This window comes from Suricata suricatta, chromosome 5 (genome assembly GCF_006229205.1).
Source record: "Suricata suricatta isolate VVHF042 chromosome 5, meerkat_22Aug2017_6uvM2_HiC, whole genome shotgun sequence".
NCBI classification, from domain to species: Eukaryota; Metazoa; Chordata; class Mammalia; order Carnivora; family Herpestidae; genus Suricata; species Suricata suricatta.
This window is the reverse complement of record NC_043704.1, coordinates 83,335,708-83,356,227: the sequence shown is the minus strand read 5'-3', so window position 1 is coordinate 83,356,227 and position 20,520 is coordinate 83,335,708. Positions and strand designations below refer to the sequence as shown.

The following is a 20,520-nucleotide window of genomic DNA, read 5'->3' as shown; positions in this document are numbered from 1 at the left end:
GGTACACCTACTTGAGGAGAGGATGAGCGGTGGCCAATAACTTGCACAGACGGGGGAGACTGGAAGGGATAGGACTGAGGCGCTAGATCCATCCCAAACCACCGCTTCCCATCAAGAACCCCGCAAAAGGGGAGAAAATTGTGAAAATGCCTCCACCTCGTATTTTCTTATTTGCTCCTCAGTTGCAGTACCTGGACTGCATCAGGTCCCCCATGTGGACCTACATACGAGAGGAGACCTCAGTCTAGCATCATGGGAGCTGTAATGTCCTTTATGGCACAGGTTCTTCCCAGACCAAAGTGTCTGCTGGGAAACCAGTGGGGTGGCCTTGGAGTTCTCCGCCAGAAGGACTGAGAAGGCCCCACGCATGCAACTAGTGGCAGAAGTTTCAATATCAACACCTACTGCTTGCTGTAAATATCCCAACCTTTCTAGGGTAAGTTTTGGGAAGTAACTGTGGACTTTTTTTTTTTTTTTTTTTTTTTTTTTGCGGAGGGATGACGTCACTCCAGGTGGATGGTCCAGGCTTGACCTATTCTTGGTTCTAAGTCAGGTGAGGCTGAGAGTACCGGATTCTGCGTTGGGAGTCAAATACAAGAATGTGCTTGAAGGGAGTTTAAAACACTTTGGAGTGTGGTCCCTGCCCTTAAGAAATTGACTGTACATTTGGAGAGATGAGACACTAGGCATGAAGGAAGGAAATAAGAAAACAGGTAATAAACAAATCTAGTCAGAACATTACATCTACCACTGAGCCAAGAGTTTGAATGTGTTTCAGAAAAGAGCCAACTTGAATCAACCTGTTATCACCATCCTCACCAACACCTTTCCCCCACCCCCATCCCCAACATAGGCATAAACTTCCAGATCAACCCTACAGCTTCACAGCTTTGAAGTTCTTATCAAAGCAACAGGACTTATTTGGCAACTCCCCAGGGCCACTTAACACTTCCTGGAGCCAGTCATGTATCAGGAGTTCCCAGAACTCTACCAAAACAGATCTTTGGTCACCACAGCTCCTTGCTAGGTTTTGGGTAAATAGCTTGGTGAGGACAGGCCAGATCTGCCTCATGTACCAAGCCTGAAGCTGGAGCACATCCATGGATGTTCTCCAGGAATTCACTAGATTTGACCTGAAACATTAACTAACATCTAGGGTCTTAATGAAGCTGTTATACTTCACTATGGTAATAGCTCATGGGTTTTCTTAAGCTCTTTTTCCTATTTGCCAAGTCCAAAGTACAGTTCTCAGTTCTCATTCTATTTGACTTCTCTCCTACACTTGAACACTTCCTCCTTGAATTTCTTCTCCATCATTTTCCATGATTCCACTTTCTTCTACATTTCCTCTTTCTTCTATGACCACTCTCCTTTGCTGGCTCAGCTTTCTTAGGCTCTATAATGTTCCAGAACCATCCCTGAATCTCTTCCTGTATATAACCTATGTCATGCACTCACTTAATATTCCTACAATGTCAACTGCTACCTAGATCTTGAGGAGTACTGAATCTTGACTTTCAGCTCCTGAGTGGCAGGCCTAAACACTAAATTTTGGTCACATCATGGGCCCATCAATCTTGATAAATCCAAAACCTTATTCCCAAGCCTGCTTTTCCTCCAGTCTTTTTACCAAATCCCCCAAATTAGAAGTCCAAGAGTGATCCAAAACTCCTTCCACCTCTTCTCCTTTAATCGGTCACCAATTCTCATCAATTTCACCTCACAAATATAACTTTGAATCTTCACTCTATTCTCCATCCCTCAGCAGAGCCTTTATCATATCTTTTCTCATCAATAATCTCTTAGCTAATTTGGTCTCTACACATTCCCCATTGCTCCAGAGTTATTTTTATAATACAAACCCAAATTTATTCCTTAAAATTCTATACTGGCTCCACGAACATGAGCCTCATTATTGTGGCATATGAGGCTCTCTCCCCTTAATCTATCCACCTATGTTGTCATTTCCCACCTCCTTCCATACAAAAACACTTCATATTTCAGTTTTACCAAGCCAAGCCTGCCATACTCCTTTGTGTCTCCTTGCTGTCTCTCATTCTGCTCTCCCTAGCGTAGAGGCTAACACTGATTAAGGGCTTTCCATATGTCTTGCACTGTTCTAAGCCCATGGCACATACTCACATAATCCTCACTTTAGTCCTATTAGCTATGCCCAGTGATTATGCCCATTCTACAGAGGAGGAAACTGAAGTGCAGAAAGGTTAAATAACATGCCTAAGTTTCCTTGGCTGGTAAGTACTAGAGCTGGAATTTAAACCTATGTAGTCTAACCACAGACTATTCTCTTAACCCCCACTCTCTGTATTTCCTACCAAAACCTCATACTCAATGGAAAGACCATCTTCTCTGTGATTATCTCCTGACTTCATTCCTAGATTCCAGCAGTTAGGCATTGTTTTTCCTTCTACACTTCTGTGACACCTTGTATACATTTCTATTAACTTAGGATATCTTGACATCATATGATAATCATTTATCTGCATGACCACCACCCCTGATTCCTCCAGGTGAGAGACCCAGTTGCATACATCTTTGAGTTTTCAGTGTCAAAGCGAGTGCTTGACACATATCACACATGTATGTGCTACGTGATAACAGATAAAAGAAAGAAGGTATCTAATGTCTGTTGATTTGCCTTAAGACTATGCCTATGTTGTTTGTTATTGTAATGGAATGTCTGTCCTCCTTGGCAGATGTATGTTACAGCATATGATCAGATGGTAAATGTAGTAGCAACTGTACCCATTACTGCACTTACAAGCTACAGTACTGAATGTGAAATGGAGGATTATTACTCAATCATCATTATTGAGAGAAATATATTTGTTAAAATTGTCCTGATTATTTTTAAAATGAAAAGTCCTGAAGATAAAGCATAAATTACAATATTTGATCATATTCATTAACATGTTCATATTGCTTTTTGTGAAGAGGCTTCAAATTGTTAATATTTTGAGGGTTTTTTAAGAACAGAATTTGTAACGATTATTTTCAAAGTGACAATCTCAATACAAAAAAGATGGAACCATCTAGCTATAATCCACTATTCTCCTTCCCTCTATGTGTGTGTGTATATATATACACACATCTATATATATAACACATATATATGGTGTGTGTGTACACACTCAAAGTACATGCACACACATATATTCACTGTACATCTATCTACATAGACTAATATAGAGTATCTGTAGATAGTATAATTTTTCAAGGTACAACATGCAAGTATTTGAAAATGAATGTTGCCTCAGATGCTTAAAAATTCACGTTAAGATATATATATATTCACTGATAAAAATTGTTACAGTTCTGTTTAAAGAAACGTGAAACCAGGATTCCATACTTTAAAATTTGTCTTTTAGCAAAGAGAAAGAGCAAAAGTAATCTAAAAAGACAGATTGCTAACATTTCTGGTAGTTCATCCAGCTAAAATTAAGCCTGCAGGGTAACTATGTATACATAGTTACAGTTCAAAGGCACTAGTCTGGGACGCACAGCCACCACCCTCCCACACTTAACTTGGGTGGACTGAATTTTGCCCAACATTTACATAAATGTGCTTATTGAATTCAAGCTCACCTATTTATAAATATCTAAGAGTAAATGAGACTGACCAATGCAATCTATTTGAGTAAAACGTGGCCTTTAGGTCTTATTGATCCAGAATTATATCTTAAAGGGTGAAGCAGACAAGATGAGGCCTCAGGGTCAGGGATGGGCTCTAGGGTAGTTGCAAGAAGTCTAACATAAGAGCCATAGTACCCAATTAACACCTAACTCACCAGAGTGGGGGAAAAGATGGAAACCTTTCGGCTCTCCCTCCCAGGTAAGCATTATCAGTGCAGCCAAAAAGATGACTGACTGCCTGGGACCTTTCCCCCACATTCTGAACTATTTAAAAATGAATCCTTAATCAGAACAGAAGGATGAACCGTAAAGACTGTCCTTAGAAAGAGCACCATTGACCTCTTCACACAAAAGAGCCACCAAAAGGGTCACCTCTAAATTTACAAAAGGGGGTATGCACCAGAGCCAGTCTGTCACCTCAGGGCACATGTGGATCTGTTGATTTGAGCTGCTCCACACTCATGGTAGAGGAATGGACTTGCAGTAACAGCTGAGACTGCAGGGCCAGCGATGGGAAACTACCTGAGACTATCACTGATGATGTCACAATGTCACAATGTCCCACTGTCCTGGGGTGTCCATCTTGGGACCCAGTCCGGCTTGGTCACTCCTACATGAGACCATAGCTCAGCCTGGGTGTCTGTCTTGGACCGCTCTGGTCAGTTGCAGAGAGTAAATTCACTGAAATCATAAAAGGCTGAAACTGTTCTACAGGTAGTACAGTAGTTGGTTCTCTAGAATCCAGAGTGTTTATTCCTTGATACGATACCAGCATTTCCATTAAAGCATATACCTTACGCACCAACTAACACCTTGCTTTCCTGTCTTTATTCAGTGGATAGTGCAGAAGGCATACAAATTTCTCTGGGACTCGGTATTCTCAATTACAAAATGAGAAGATTGGGTTGAATTGTAATAAGTTTCAATCAAACCCTACGCTTGTTTGATTCCTTCCTGGTCAACTATTATGAGCTGTCCAAAAAGATCAGGAAGTATAGCCTGTCTTCTTCATTTACTCATTCATCCATTTCTCAGTGTATGAAATACCTACAACTAACACTGTATGGCAGGTATGATGCATGTGGCAAATGTGAGGCACATATGAAATTTAAATTTTCTAGTAGTGGGATGCCTGGGTAGCTCAGTTGGTTAAACATCCAACTCTTGGTTTTGGCTCAGATCATGATCTTACAGTTTGTGAGTTCTAGCCCCGCATCAGGCTCTGCACTGACAGCATGGAGCCTTCTTGGGATTCCCTCTCTCTCCCTCTCTCTGCCCCTCCCATGCTCATGCTATTTCTGTCTCAAGTAAGTAAATTTTAATTAGAAAACATAAAAAATAAAATTTTCTAGAGGTAACATTTAAAAGCCTGAAAGGAAACAGGCTTCACCTGTTTTGTTTTTAATAGCTAACCTAAGATATCTGAAATATCAGCATTTCAACATGTACTCAATATAAAATATTGAGATAGCTTACATTCTTTTTTTCATAGTAAGTCTTTGAAATCTGATATGTATTTTTATTCTTTTTTTTAATATTTTTTAATGTTTTATTTATTTTTGATACAGAGAGAGACAGAGCATGAGAGGGATTAGGGTCAGAGAGAGAAGGAGACACAGAACCGGAAGCAGGCTCCAGGCTCTGAGCTAGCTGTCAGCACAGAGCTTGACGCGGGGCTCGAACCCACAAACGTGAGATCTGACCTGAGCCGAAGTCGGAGGCTTAACCGACTGAGCCACCCAGGCACCCCTGTATTTTTATTCTTAACGTGTGTATGAATTTGGACTAGTCGCATTTCAAGTGGTCAAGTTGCCACATACGGTAATGGCTACTGTGTTGGCCAGCACAGGTCCACACAGTGTCTGGCCTGGAAATAGATGCTTAACAAGTGGGAGGAATAAGTACTCTTACTTCCAGGAAATAAATGAAAGCCAAAGTAAACTGAAATATCTCTATGTATCCAATAGTAGTACAAAAATATTTAGCATTGGGGAAGCTAATGTAGTTCAATCGGGGGGATAAATTGGCAAAAGGGCAATAGGAAGTCTTAAAATACGTAAAAATAATAAATATATAAATAATGAGTGAATTATTAATAACAAATATATGTTTTTATATATGTAACATTTTCAGTGTACATGGCAAATGAGGAAAATCACCTGTACAAATTTGTAAATGTCTACCACACACCAATAATTTGCCTGAACCTGACCATGTCATCCTGTTAAATGTGATTTGTGTACAAGGTTTTTTCAATCAAAATAAGACCTATGAAACACAAAAACACAGCTGCCTTAGATTTTTTGGGACTTTTTTCAGGGCTGTCCAGTAATACAGTATCCAGTAAGTTAATGCCACTTTCTCCATTTCCATTAAGATAGGTCACCCTTTTCAAAAAAATTGTTTGTGATGGATGAAGAGAGGAGTTGGTGAAAGGCAAGATTTGTATGCAAATACTGTAAAATTAAAAAAAATTAATATCAGAGTCAGAGTAACCTACAGCCCTATGAAAGAGAAAAAATACAAATAACAAAAAGCTAAGCTGTGAGATTATCATTTTGAAAATAAATACACAGAAAGAGGAAGTCAATGAAGGAGTCTACAAGTGAAGCCCACATGAGTTAATGTGCTGTGAGAGACCAGGGAGGACCACCTTCAGGACATTTGGGAAAGGAGACTTATTAGGCAAAGTTCTTTAGGGAGAAAATGTGACGTGGCCACTCTCAACTGAAAGCTGTTATGGTTGCATATCAGCACTTTGAAACAAAATAATGAATTTTAGAGAATTTGAAGAGGTCCCTCAATTTTTGTTGACCCCTGATAGAGGGATGCGGGGAGGGGGATGATGGGGGTAGAGTGGGAAGGCAAGAAGCATGAGGGCTTAGGGTCAGGCCTGGTAGGCGAGCTCTTGGCGACAGCACAATTGGCAGATCAGGTCTGGCTGGAAAGAACAGCCAATGGAAGGGGTTAGGAGAGTAGAAGGGATTATTTTCATTCCTGATGGATAGGATACAGCCCTAAGGAGTAACAACATAGCTGTGAAATGTGCAAGAGAATACCTCCCCCAGGCTGGGCACATGTGACATACCTTGGGTGAAGTGTGTGGCTCAGAGCCCAGGTTCTTAGTCCACCAGCCCAGAGTCAGGTGTTTCATTTGATTGTTCATCTGAGAAGAATCTAAGATTTGTTTCTAATCCTTCAAATGGATTTCTCAAAAGAGGTAATGAATATTATTAAGTCCCTTATGAAGTCACTGTGCAGTCAGAATTTTTTTCCTGCAATGCTATCTTTATGTTATTTAAAATTCAGATCCCTTAATATTAATTTCTTTTTTAAATGTTTATTTTTGAGAGAGAGACAGAGTGTGAGAAGGTAAGGGGTAGAGAGAGAGGGAAATACAGAATCCAAAGCAGGCTTCAGACTCTGAGCCATCAGCACAGAGCCTGATGTGAGGCTCAAACCTACGAACTGTGGGATCATGATCTGAGCCAAAGTCGGACACTTAATACACTGAGCCACCCAGCCTCTCCCTTGTTATTATTTCTTACATTTGTATTACTGTTGTATAACTTACAAACTGAGGAGTGGTATCAGCTTTGACACTTCAGAAACAGGACTATGGATTATGTGAAAGAGTCAGGACCTAAGACAACTGCATTCTAAATTGGCCATCTCCATATGACTGGGCAAATCACACCTGTCTTCTTGAAGCCTCAACTTCTCTGACTGGTGAGTTTAGATTGGACAAATCCTTAATTTCCTTCTAGCTTCAAATCTGAACTTCCCTCAAAAGTCTAGGAAGCATAATTGTTCTCATTCAGTCATGTATTTCAACATTCATTGAACGCCTACGTATCAGCCACAGTAAGAGATACTAGAAATACAAAGAAAAAAACTAGACAGTCCTGGTATCCCTGCGCATGCACCCAGGAATCCAGGACCAGGTGATATGAAAAATATAGGAGGTGAAAAAGAAGTCTCTGAAACAGCAGTGCAAGTACTGCATCTGAGAAGCCCAGCAGGACTATGGGCAGAGGATGGGCTTCAAGTTACCTAGATCTGTGCCGCAACCAGACTCTACAATTTATTATAAAGGTGACGTTGGCATATTTCTTAGTATGAGCCCCAGCCTCTTCATCTATAAAATACCTACCTCAGAGTGCCGTATGGAGAGCAAATGAGACAGCATATTTAATGCTGTGGTGGGCATTTGCTCAATCTAGAAGAGGTAATGTATGAATGGACTTCTACAGCATGAATCCCAGGGAGTCTCAAGCTGAGGTGACCTGGTTTTAAGAAGAGACTCATTTAAAGTGATGGTTGGTAAAAAGCAGTTCTTTCCTGTGGCATTTGGATGCCTCTTTAATCGAAAGGCACCCTCAAGGAGGGCATTATGCTTCTTCTTTATGTTTCAAACACTGAAAAATGACCAAAATCAGCCATGATCATAGCAAATATTAAGGTTACATGATGAGGGAAACACTGGCTAGATCGTTTCTTCCAATCACTGTATCAACACACAGATTCTTCTGACACTTGATGTGACTCCAGTGTCTAGAAACACTTTGATCAGTAGAGCCAGCTTGATTGGTATTATTTATGATTATCACATTTCTTCCCCAGATCTCAAGGGAGTATGATAAGAAGTTACAACAATGGTCAATGAATATTCGGGAGATATTTTTCAATCCCTCTCCACTACAGAGGAGAAAAAGAAGGTGGCAACTTCCTCTTCTGTCTGTGATCAGTTGGGAAATTTGACTTTGAGATACTTAGGTCCTGGCATGCCATCTGTCCCTACCAATGTCTGCATTAAACAGACAGTCTGGATAGTGGACCCTGCACAGGTTCGCAGATGAAACTGATTAAATTTTGGTAATCTTACCAGTAGGTAAGATCTAGTTTCTGTTTTAAAAATAATTTATGCAACTTGTTTCTCCAAAGGAAAAATAAATAAATGCAAAAATTACAATAAAGCAAATTCTATTTAGGTGTCTGTAGAAGCAAGGCAGATAAGGGGCCCCTGGGTGGCTCAGTTGGTTAAGTGGCTGACTTCAGCTCAGGTCATGATCTGTTCATGGGTTCAAGCCCCATGTTGGGCTCTGTACTGACAGCTCAGAGCCTGGAGCCTGCTTCCGATTCTGTGTCCCCCTCTCTCTCTGCCTCTCCCCTGCTCATGTTTTGTCTCTCTCTCTCACAAAAATAAAATAAACATTAAAAAAATTTTTTTAGTAAAGAAAAAGGAAGCAAGGCAGATACGTCAATTCCATGAGGCCTGTATTTTCTTGATGCAAAACTAAAGACAGATATCAAAGAACATAAAACTACAAATACATATGGGGTACCTGGGTGGCTCAGTTGGTTAAGAGTCCGACTTCAGCTCAGGTCATGATCTCATGGTTCGTGGGTTCAGGCCCCCAATCAGGCTCTGTGCTGATAGCTAGCTCAGAGCCTGGAGTCTGTCTTCAGATTCTGTGTCTCCCTCTCTCTCTGACTCTCCCCCTTCTCATGCTGTCTCTCTCTGTCTTTCAAAAAAAGAAAAACAAAAACTACAAATACATAAATATAAAAACACAAATGCAAAAACCTCTTAAAATATATTAGCAAACCAAATTCAATAATGTATGAAAAATTATTTACCATCACTATACGTCCAGGAATGCAGGGTTGGTTTAGTAGTTGAAAATCAGTTAACGTAACACACTCTATTAATAGGATGAAGACAAAACAGCGCAATCATCTCAGTAGATTCAGAAAAAGCATTTAGCAAAACCTAACATCCATTCATGGTAAAAATTCACAAGAAACTAGGAATATAAGGGAAGTTTCTTACTGATAAAGGGCATCTACAAAAAAAATGCAAAACAAAATAAACCGAGTGCTAATATCATACTTAATGGTGAAAGACTGAATGCTTTTCCCTAAGACAGGAACAAGGCAAAGATATTTATTCTTGCCACATTGAATTAACCCTGAACTGAGGTTCTAGCCAGTTCAATAAGAAATATTATCCTGTACATAGAAAACTTTAAGGAGTCCCCTGCCCTCTGCCCAAAGCTGCTAGAAGTAAAAAGTGCGTTCAGCAAGGCCATTGGATACAAGATCAATACTTTAAAAATCAATTGTCTTTCTATATACTAACAACAATCTAAAACACAATAGGATGAAAAAATTATAAAATATTTGGGAATAAATTTAACAAAAGAAGTGAAAGATTTATACACTGAAAATTATAAAACATTGCTGAGAGAAATGAAAGAAGATCTAAATAACTGGAAAATATTCCATGTTCATGGATTGAAAGACTCAATATTGTTAGGATGGCAAATCTCCCCCACATTGTTGTATGGATCCAGTGCAATCCCTATCAAAATTCCAGTAGGCTTTGTAGAAATTGATGAGCTCATTCTAAAATTTATAAGGAATTCAACGTCATTGGTCACTGGGGAAATACAAATTAAAACCACAAGATAACCCTATGCATTCACAAGAATGGTTACAATGAAAAAGATGGACCTTCCCAAGTCTGGGTGAACACACAGAGAAACTTAATCCCTCATGCCCTGCTTATGGAAATGTAGACTAGAAACTGTTAGTAAAGAGTTTGGCAGTTTCTTAAAACTGAAAGTAACCATATAATGTAGCAACTGTACTACTAGATGTTTATCCAGAAGACAGGTACAAGAATGTTTATAGCAGCATTGTATATAATAGACAAAAACTGGAAACTATTCAAATGTTTATCTGTTGGTGAATGGATAAAAATGATGTGGTATATCCATATAACAATACTATTCAGTAATAAAAATGTGATTGGCCCCTGCTTCTTCCTGCTCTCTTATAAACTGGAGTCTCCTCTAAGTTAAAAGCAAGCTATGAAACTGATTTACTGGCTTCTAAGAGGATCCTAATGTGGAAAATTCCCCAAACACAGAAAAGATTTTCAATTGCTATTGTTGGGTGTCATAAAACATGACAAATATCCACTGATATTCTCTCTTCAGGACACAAACTTCAAGGGTCACAAACTTGAGACTTTGACCCAGGGCACTGAAATGTTTTGAGGCTGAAGGAAATGAATAGGAGTAAGAAATACACCGATGTCCAGAGCAGGCAAGGCTTTGTACGTAGACCTGCTATCTTCCCCAAACACACAAAAGCAAGCTTCGTGCCCTGGTCAGAGCAGCAAAATTTCTAGACATGGCTCTGCCACTTTGGCTTCCGCCACCGCTCACCAGAGCTCTGAGCTCCTAGGTTTGGCCCTCCAACTGTCCTGCCCCCCACTTTATTGCCTTAACGTCAGCTTTACTCTTGGCTTCTCTGGCTCAAAAGATGCTTCTTGTCAATGTCATCCAAATTCTTTAGCTTAGTGTTCAGAAACTCCACGCTCTGGATACACCTTGTGATGGCCTGGAAAGTATCTGAACCATATTTCCCTGAATTGCCTTTCTTATCTGTTTTCTATTGGGGTTGGCCATAAGGAAGATTCTCGGAGATTTGGAGCCTGCAGCTTCTCTTCTTTATCCTGGATCCTCCCTTCAGCTTCTCCAACTTTGGAGCCAGGTGTTTGTGTTCAGCTCTATGACACAGAGTCCTAGCTTCTGTAGAGTAACTTTGACACCAAGGTCAGAGGTCACAAGAACAGACACAAAACTTCAGTCTATCCTTGTAGAATTCCATCTCATGCTTGTGGTTTCCAGCCTTCTCTAAATCTCCCCTACTTTATATCCATTGTCCCTTCCTGACTGCCTGCACCATGGACTTCAAGCTCCAACATTGGACATAGAGACAACAGTTGATAGAAACTGCTTAACCATCTCACACAATTGTATGAGACCAATTCCCCATAACCATAGAGAGACAGACAGATCTCCTAGTGGTTCTGTTTCTCTGTCAGGAACACCCTTGTTTCCATCTCCCTAGTTGGACCCTCCATGGGCCTCTTCTTTCTTCAATACCCAGTTCTTTCATCAATTCCCCAGCCCGCTGTGGCTAGAAGTGATACCTCCCTACACACACACACACACACACAGCTGTACAGCCCAAGCAGACCGTTTGGAATCCCTAGAGCACGTGGCTCATTTTGCCTTTCAATCTAGGTATTTCTGCCCACATCAATATCCCTCTACTAATGACTAGACTGTACGTCCTTCAAGAGCAGGGACCATATGTCACACATTTTTAGGTCTCCTAAAGTATATTCTACTGGCCTAGCAAAGAACTGAAACTGGACTGACAACTCCAGGGAAGAAGAGATGGTTGGGAGTGAGACGAAGAGCTTCAAAATAAACCACTTGTTTTACCACCTGCCTGCCTGGTGAGCTTGTGTCCACGTGGCAGCCTTGGGACGCCTTTTCTCTCCAGCAAACAGCCAGGGACATTGGTTTTACAGCAAGAAAACACAGAAAGGAGAGAATGGAAGAAAGCGTATACCCAAAAGATTATTTACTAGTTTGCGCAATTTTATATCTAATAATGCCTACAATGAGAAGGGGGGAAATCATCTTTAAGAAAATCCATTATTATTATTATTATTATTATTATTTGCGACCAAGGCTCTTTTATAGGAGCTCTGAAAGATAGAGCTTAATGAGTTGAACTATTATCCCAACTACAGTTTGCTAAGGTAGGAATGTAGATCACAGACTATTTTCAGTATGCAAAAAAGTCTAACAGAAATGGCTTGGCTAAAGAAAAAAATAAAAGCTTTCTACTGCTAACAAATTCTTTCCTTTTAGCTGGGATTATTTTAGTTCAGGGTGGTAATATATATTATTCCAAGCTCATTACGAATGATATGTGTTCTTTGATTACTTTAAAAGATGGAGAAATTGCTTGATGACTTGTTAATAAATAGATGTTGTTTGTTAGGGAAAAAACTTTTTGTTTTTTATTTTTTTACATTTATTTATTATTGAGAGACAGAGAGAGACAGAGCATGAATGGCGGAGGGGCAGAGAGAGAAGGAGACACAGAATCCGAAGCAGGCTCCAGGCTCTAAGCTAGCTGTCAGCACAGAACCTGATGTGAGGCTCAAACCCATGAACCGTGAGATCGTGACCTGAGCTGAAGTTGGTCACTCAACCGACTGAGCCACCCAGGCACCCCTTGGGAAAAACTTGTTTTAAAATCAAAAATCCCTGTTGATAGAAATAAGGAGAATCTGAAAGGGTAAAGAGGTTGAGAACCATAAAACTGGATCTTTATTAGATCCAGTTAGAATATTGGAATAGTAATTAGAAATTAAGCCATCAAAATATTAAACATTTACTCCCTTCTTGTTGATGGGATCATCCTGCATACTATGAAAATGGTGGCATCAGATTTTCTACTTAATAACAGTGATTTGGATAATTACTGTGATATATATAATTCAATGAATTAAGGGGAACAACTTCCACAAAGAGGGAATACAACAAAGGAAATGGCTCCCGAGAGCACCCCAGGTTTATACTATTAAGTTCAATTTTCATTCAAAACAATTCAAATCAAAAGAAAAATGAACCACTTCTACCTTACCTGAAAAACCACAGAAAATTAAGGTTTGATTTAGTAATTTTCCATTTGCTTTATTGGAAGATTTTTTATTTGCCTTTTTTGGTGTTAGTTATATAGTCTATTGATTAATTCAACCCGATGCCAAGGAAGCAGGGATTGAGATGCTGGCAGATGTTGCTGCTTCTCACAGATAGGAGATATGAGAGAAGAGCCAACCAGTTTCCATATTGTGGTTTCAATTAGAGCTTAGAATGAACAAACTCATCCAAGAAAATTCAGGATTCCACTGGCCCTGAGGAAATTCATAAGATGAATCACTTCTGTTTTATTCCCAAATAAACATAGATTTTCAAGTTCAAGCAGGGGTCAAATAAGCACAATCTCTCATGAAGCGAGCTTCTTAGTCAACATCTCCCTTTCAGGTAGGGACTTCTAAGTCCTGCACAGTAGACACTGAGAGTTGACCATTTTAGTTGGATGGAGGTCTGGGAGGAAGGCCAGCCTGGCTGGGTAGATAGAAAGGTGGAGAAAGTATATTAAGGTGTGTGGTGTATCACTGAGGCTCCAGTCATACTTAGTATTTTCATTTCACAATCAAAGGAAAACTAAATAAAGTGTAATAATTTATTATAAAAGTTTTCAAATATATGCCAAAGTAGACCAAATTACCCAAATGTACTCATCACCCAACGTCTACAATTATCCACTCAACATCAGCCCTGTCTCATTTATAATCCATCCATTCCCATGGCCTGCATTTTGATGCAAATCTCTGGTATTCATATTATAACATTTTATTTGTATGTATTTCCATATCTCTAAAATAGAGGACTTTAGAAAAAACAAAATACAATACCATTAACTCATTTGAGAAACAATATTCCTTAATATCTTCAAGTGTCCATTTTGTGTTTATATTTCCCTGGGGTATCTTACACATATTCTTAAGAACGTAAGCTTTACTTAGAAGGCAAATTGACTCAGGTTTATGTTCTTGATTTCCTAATAAATTATAAACTGAGCAGAGGAGCTGTGTTTTGTTTATGTTTGCCTTTGAGGGTTTTTCCCAGACTTATGCCTAGATTTCACACAGAAGGTAATTAAGTACATGTGTAATAAAAGAGGTTTTTATGACTCTTCATGTAATTACATTCACAAATCGGAAAAAAAAATCACCACACTACCTGTCCAGATTTTTGGTACAGAAAACAGAAACAATATGGATGCTCAATTTCTTCAATTAAATTGGAACGAAATGTCATGTGTGCATAATTACAAATCTGTAACATTGGCTACTAAAACTCTCTCTTGATAACCGTCATAATTTCTCACAACCTGAGAGATGGATGTTCGAGAGAGTGACCCACTCTGTTGGTTTTGGCACAACATCCCTGGTGACCAAAGAAAGAACACCTCTGATAGGAGAAAAATGTGTTCTATGAATTTTAATGCAAAAAACGGAAGTTCCATCTTACATGCAATCAAGGCAAATGATGTTGCATGTCTCTGTTTGAGAGGGGTGTTCCCTCTCAAACCATCTCCCCACCTGTTTCCCTCTCTCACTTGCCTCTCATTCTTTTTAAAGTATACAAATGAAATAAATGACTCTATAGGGAAATATAAAGCAGGGAGATGTATCTGTAGGCATATGACCCTAATATGAAAAAAGAAAGCTATGTGCATCAAAATGCAAAAAAGGTGAATTATTTCATAATAGCAAAAATTAAAAACAATCTGCTTGTCTTTTTTTTAACGTTTATTTATTTTTAAGAGACAGAGAGAGACAACGGACAAGTGAGGGAGGAGCAGAGAGAGAGGGAGACAGATTCTGAAGCAGGCTCCAGGCTCTGAGCTAGCAGTCAGCACAGAGCTCGACGCTGGGCTTGAACCCACGAACCTTGAGATCATGACCTGAGCTGAAGTCGGACGCTTAACTGACTGAGCCACCCAGGTGCCCCAAAATAATCTTCATGTCTAAGATTAGAAGCATGGTTATATAAATTATATTCCTTCTATTTACTGGGAATAGGTAAGGGATAATTATGCAGTTTTTAAAACTAGAATTATAAAGACCAGGTAGCAACACAGAAAATGCTTAAGATGTGTTAAGTAAAAGGTGCTTGGGTGGCTTCATTGGTAAAGTGACCAACTTTGGCTCAGGTCATGATTTCATGTTTCATGGGTTCAAGCCCCTCATTGGGCTCTATGCTGACAGCTCAGAGTTTGGAGCCTGCTTTGGCTTCTGTGTCTTCCTCTTTCTCTCCCCCTTCCCTGCTCATGCTCTGTCTCTCAAAAATAAATAAACATTAAAAATTTTTTTAAAAAATGATGTGTTAGGTAAAAACAATAAGGGTTGAAATTTTATGGACGCTATGATTTTAACTATGTAAAAAGTGTACCTATAAATACAAGACTAAAGGAAACAAAATAATAATGGTGGTTATGTTAGTGTGGTGGAATTATACATGATTTTTTTAATGTTTATTTTTGAAACAGAGACAGAGCACAAGCAGGGGAGGGGCAGAGAGACAGGGAGACACAGAATCTGAAGCAGGTTCCACGCTTTGAGCTGTCAGCACAGAGCCCAATGCAGGGCTCGAACCCACAAACCCTGACATCATGACCTGAGCCAAAATTGGATGCTTAACCCACTGAGCCACCCAGACGCCCCTGATTTTTTTTTTAAGAGAAAGAGAGAGACAGAGACAGAGAGAGGACTCATGGGAGAGGGGCACAGAGAGAGGCAGACAGGGAATCCCAAGCAGGCTCTGCATTGGCAGCATGGAGCCCAACACTGGGTTCCATCTCACCAACCAGGAGATCATGACCTGAGCTGAAATTGAGAATCACATGCTTAACTAACTGAACCACCCAGGCACCCCATACATGTTTTTAAAAATATTATTCATCTGGCCTTTAGAATATGTTGAATAAATACCAGTTTATGTTGTTATTCTGGTCCCTCTACCTAACATTTTAAAAAATGGTATGGGGGCACCTGGGTGGCTCAGTTGGTTAAGCCTCCGACTTCGGCTCAGGTCAGATCTCACGTTCGTGGGTTTGAGCCCCGCGTCAGGCTCTGTGCTGACAGCCAGCTCAGAGCCTGGAGCCTGCTTCCGGTTCAGTGTCTCCTTCTCTCTCTGCCCCTCCCCCTCTCATGCTCTGTCTCTCTCAGTATCAAAAATAAATAAAACATTAAAAAAAATTAAAAAAAAAATGGTATGATTGTAGGGGTAATCTCTGCCCCTCCCCCACTCAAGCTGGCTCTCTCTCTCAAAATAAATATGCTTTAAAAAATTGTATGATTATAAATTAAAATTTCTTAAAGCTGAAAATAATAAAACTTTGGTTAACGGCATTAAATTTAGATGTTTTCTTTTTAAAGTCTGTATTCAGCTTATATGTAAAAACAATATATTTTTAGCTTTATACATAAAACTTTTACATAGTAAAAGAATAAAATTAACTTTTAAAAATGGTAAATAGGTGTGCCTAGCTGGCTCCATCAGAAGAGCGTGCGACTCTCGATCTCAGGGTCAGGAGTTTGAGTCCCACGTCGGGTGTTGAGATTACTTAAAACAAATAAATAAATAAACTTTTTAAAATGTGATAAAAATAGTTTTCTTCATTTCTTTAAAATAAGGTCTACACCCAATGTGGGGCTTGAACTCACCACCCTGAAATCAAGAATCACGTGCTCTATCCTGAGCCAGCCAGACACCCTTATTTTATTTCTTTCATTAGATTTTACTTCTCCTGTTACTTAAATAGTAAATACTATAATGTATTAAATAACACAGTACCTAGCAGGGATCCTTACACATTCAAGCCTTTGATATACATTAGCTGTATAGATTTGGAATCATTCAAGATTTTGTTCATTCATTCAACAAATGTTTATTGAAGAACTACCTTACCCAATGACATCAGTATTTTTGCTGGCTTAGAAAAAGGCCAAATGATTTTTCAATTTATGAAATATACATAAGACTATAAGCAATGTAAGTGAACAGCTTAACACATTATAAAATAAACCTCTAGGTATCCACCTTTCCACTCAGGTCAAGAAATAGATCATCATGAGCACCCAGAACGCAAACACTGCCAGCCTCACGCTAGCCCCCGCCTGCATCCCAGTGGTCACCGGGACAGAGGCAGATGTGTGGGGACATTCAGGATGCTCCGAGGTCCCTGCTTGTATAGGCCCTTCAAGGCAATGGGCGTTTACTCTTTTTGAATTTGCAAAAGCAGGGGTGCCTGGGTGGCTCCCTCAGTTAGCGACTGACTCTTGGCTTCGGCTCAGGTCATGTGAGTTCTGGCCCGGTGCATCAAGCCCTGAGTCAGGCTCCGTGCTGGTGGTGTGGAGCCTCCGTGGGATTCTCCCTCTCCCTCTGCCCCTCCTTCCACTTGCACTCTCTCCCTCTCAAAATAAATAAACTTAACAAAAATTTGCATAAGTAAATATTTCCTACATTTGGTTGAGATTTCTTGTACTTTCATAAATAATCTTGTATTCATAATTTCACCTGCTTTTCTTAAATAGGGTCCCTCCAAGTCATAGAAGCTTCAGGACTCACAGAATCTGGATCTGCTCCTACACAGAGCAATCTTGACATCTTTTGCTTCCAGATAGACTGCACGATGTGACACTGTCGATTTCCCAATTAAAAATGTTCCACACATTTCTGAGGGAGCCACTTAGAAGAACCATGAGAGCATGGTAAACGGTTTTGGTTTTGGTTTCGCAGCAGTGGACCTCCAGAGCCGGCTTCGTCTTCTTGAGAGACGGTGGCATGTCACAGGAGCAAGGCCAGTGAGTTAATCACCTCCCTAAATAGTCCCTCCACTGTGGAGTTGCTAACAGAAGCCGTGCTTGTTAGGCACACAAAATATTTACAACAAATCTGAATAGTTTGCTGACATTGAAAAATCAAGAGATTTCACACGAAAAATTGGCTTTCTGACTTCTTTTAAGCAATTGAAAGACGTGACCCCTCTGGGCCCACATTCCCCCTTGGCAATGGCTGGGTGGAGCCAAAGAGCAGCTTCTTCCTGAAGCCAACCGCCTCCCTCAACCCTGCTGTTTCACTTAAAAGTGTTTGTTCCCTGTAGGCATTTGTGAACCCTGCTCTAACCTATTACCTTGCATTAATACAAATTAAAATTTTAAGGGTAGCAAGGAATAAGTTCCCCCAAGATACTCCAAGATGAGTTTCTTATACCAGTGTTTCCTGAATACTTCAATAAGGTGCTGGTAAGGGATCATCCCAAATGGAATTAAACTATTTAACTGTATACAACATGAATAAAATCAGAAATGTGCAAAGGTTCATCTCAAATGAAATAACTTCCCAATCAGAAGCAGTAAGAGGCAGTGAAGCATAACTATGGATCTGTGGTTCTTGAATTTTAGGATGCACCAAAATCTCACCTGGAGATCTTGTTAAAACAGATTTCTGGGTCCCATCCCAGCGTTTCTGATTCATTAGGTGTAGGCGGAGTGGGGCTGGGAATTTACATTTCTAAGAGGTCCTGAGGGATTGCCCAGGCTGCTGGTGCAGGAGCGCTTGCTGAGAACCATTGCCACCTGTTACTCTGAATGCTGCCGGTCCCCTGGCTAGAGGCCTGGGAGCTGGTTAGGAATGGAGAATCTCACACCCTTTCCAGACCAATGGAATCAGGAGCAGGTGGTTTGTAGGAACATTACATTTTTAAAAATGTTTTATTTATTTTTGAGAGACAGCACATGTGATGGGGGAGGGTCAGAGAGAGAGGGGGACCAAAGATCCCAAGCAGGCTATGTACTGAGGGCAGCAAGCCTGACTCAAACTCACAGACAGTGAGGTCCTGACCTGAGCCTGAGCCGGAGTCAGACGTTCAATCCACTCAACCCACTGAGCCCCCCAGGCGCCCCGGGGAACATTACATTTTGAGATTCACTGGTCGCAAACCCTCCTGGGAAAAATCACCTGGGTGTTTGTTAAATATACAGAATGTCAGGCTTTCTCTTAGAAATTCTTATTCAGAGATCTATTTTTGTCAAGTACACCAGGTGATTCCTATCCGTAGGAAAGCTTAGGATGAATAGGTTAGTGGTGATGTTAATAAACCTAAAGAAAGAACATGTTAATAAAGTGGGGGTGAGCAAATGAAATGTAAAAAGTAGGAAATCCCAGGAGAGAAAACTGGTAGCATGATTTCAACCATTTGGGGCTCTTTAGCCACTGGTATGCATTCCTTTTTTGGGGACAGATACATCAAATTGTTAGATCTTCTACAATGCACCCAACTCCTTTTATCTGGGTCCCTGCCTATTGAGAACACCTATCATTATAATGTGGCTTCCCTGTGCTTTTCACACCAGGAGAAACACACCGTCAAATCAGTAGGAGTATTCTGCTTTGACTCACAGGTAATCTTTAACTGTGAATCAAGAACTCATCATTAAGGTGTTGATATATTTTTCTGTGTGTTCTTCTTAGACCTGTTTGATCTGAAGAGATCAAACCACTTAAACAAAATCAGGTTTCTGGGCATGTGTGTATGTTATTCTGATTGAAGAATGGGCAAATTCTTTTGCCCATAAAGGTTTCTTACATAGATTCTACTGCATAGTGTTTAGCTTTTTTGTAAGAAAAAGTAAGTCAGATTTTTTGGAAAGAATTACATTAGCAAATGAAAGTTTGCAAAAAGTATAATAAAATATCTGAGGCAGAGTTGATGAGAAAATTGCCTTTTTAAAAAACTTTAAGCGGGGCGCCTGGATGGCTCAGTCGGTAAGTGTCTGACTTCGGTTCAGGTCATGATCTCACAGTTCGGGGGTTCGAGCCCCACGTCGGGCTCTGTGCTGACAGCCAGCTCAGAGCCTGGAGCCTGTCTTGGGATTCTGTGTCTCCCTCTCTCTCTCTGACCCTCCCCTGCTCATGCTGTCTCTCTCTCAAAAATAAATAATAAAAACATTAAAAAATTTTTAAGTATAGTTGACACACACTAGTTTCAGGTGTATGACATAGTGATTGGACAACTTCATATGTGATGTTCTGCTCACAACAGGTAGCTATCGTCTGTCCTTAAATAACGCTGTTCAGTGTCATTGACAAAAAGCATAAGGAATACCGTCTTTTATCCCTGTGACTCATTTATCCTATAACTGGGAGCTTGTCTCTTCTACTCCCTTCACCCATTTTGCCCACCCCCCACCCTTCACTCCCACAACCACCAATTTGTTCTTTGTGGAAACTGTCTTTATTTTTTTTAGCTTATTTATTTTAAAAGAGAGTGAAAGAGTGAGAGTGTGCACACACACAAGCAGAAGTGAAGCCAAGAAAGACAGGGAGAAGGAGGTGGGGAGTGGGGGAGGGAGAGAGAGAG

At 40.1% G+C, this 20,520-nt stretch overlaps 1 protein-coding gene across 2 annotated transcripts in view; it reads right to left on the bottom strand.

Annotated features, from left to right (window-relative positions):
* The window catches only part of DCUN1D1 (defective in cullin neddylation 1 domain containing 1), a 33,801-nt gene extending 29,643 nt beyond the window's left edge, over positions 1-4,158 (bottom strand). The window contains exon 1 of one of the 2 annotated variants that reach the window (XM_029939810.1): positions 4,069-4,158. In XM_029939810.1, coding sequence (XP_029795670.1) covers positions 4,069-4,080 — 12 coding nt within the window. In that variant the 5' untranslated portion in view covers positions 4,081-4,158. Of the gene's footprint in view, positions 1-4,051 lie in introns of both variants that reach the window. The other variant, XM_029939811.1, reaches the window with a different exon arrangement.
* Between the last annotated feature and the right edge of the window lie 16,362 nt (positions 4,159-20,520).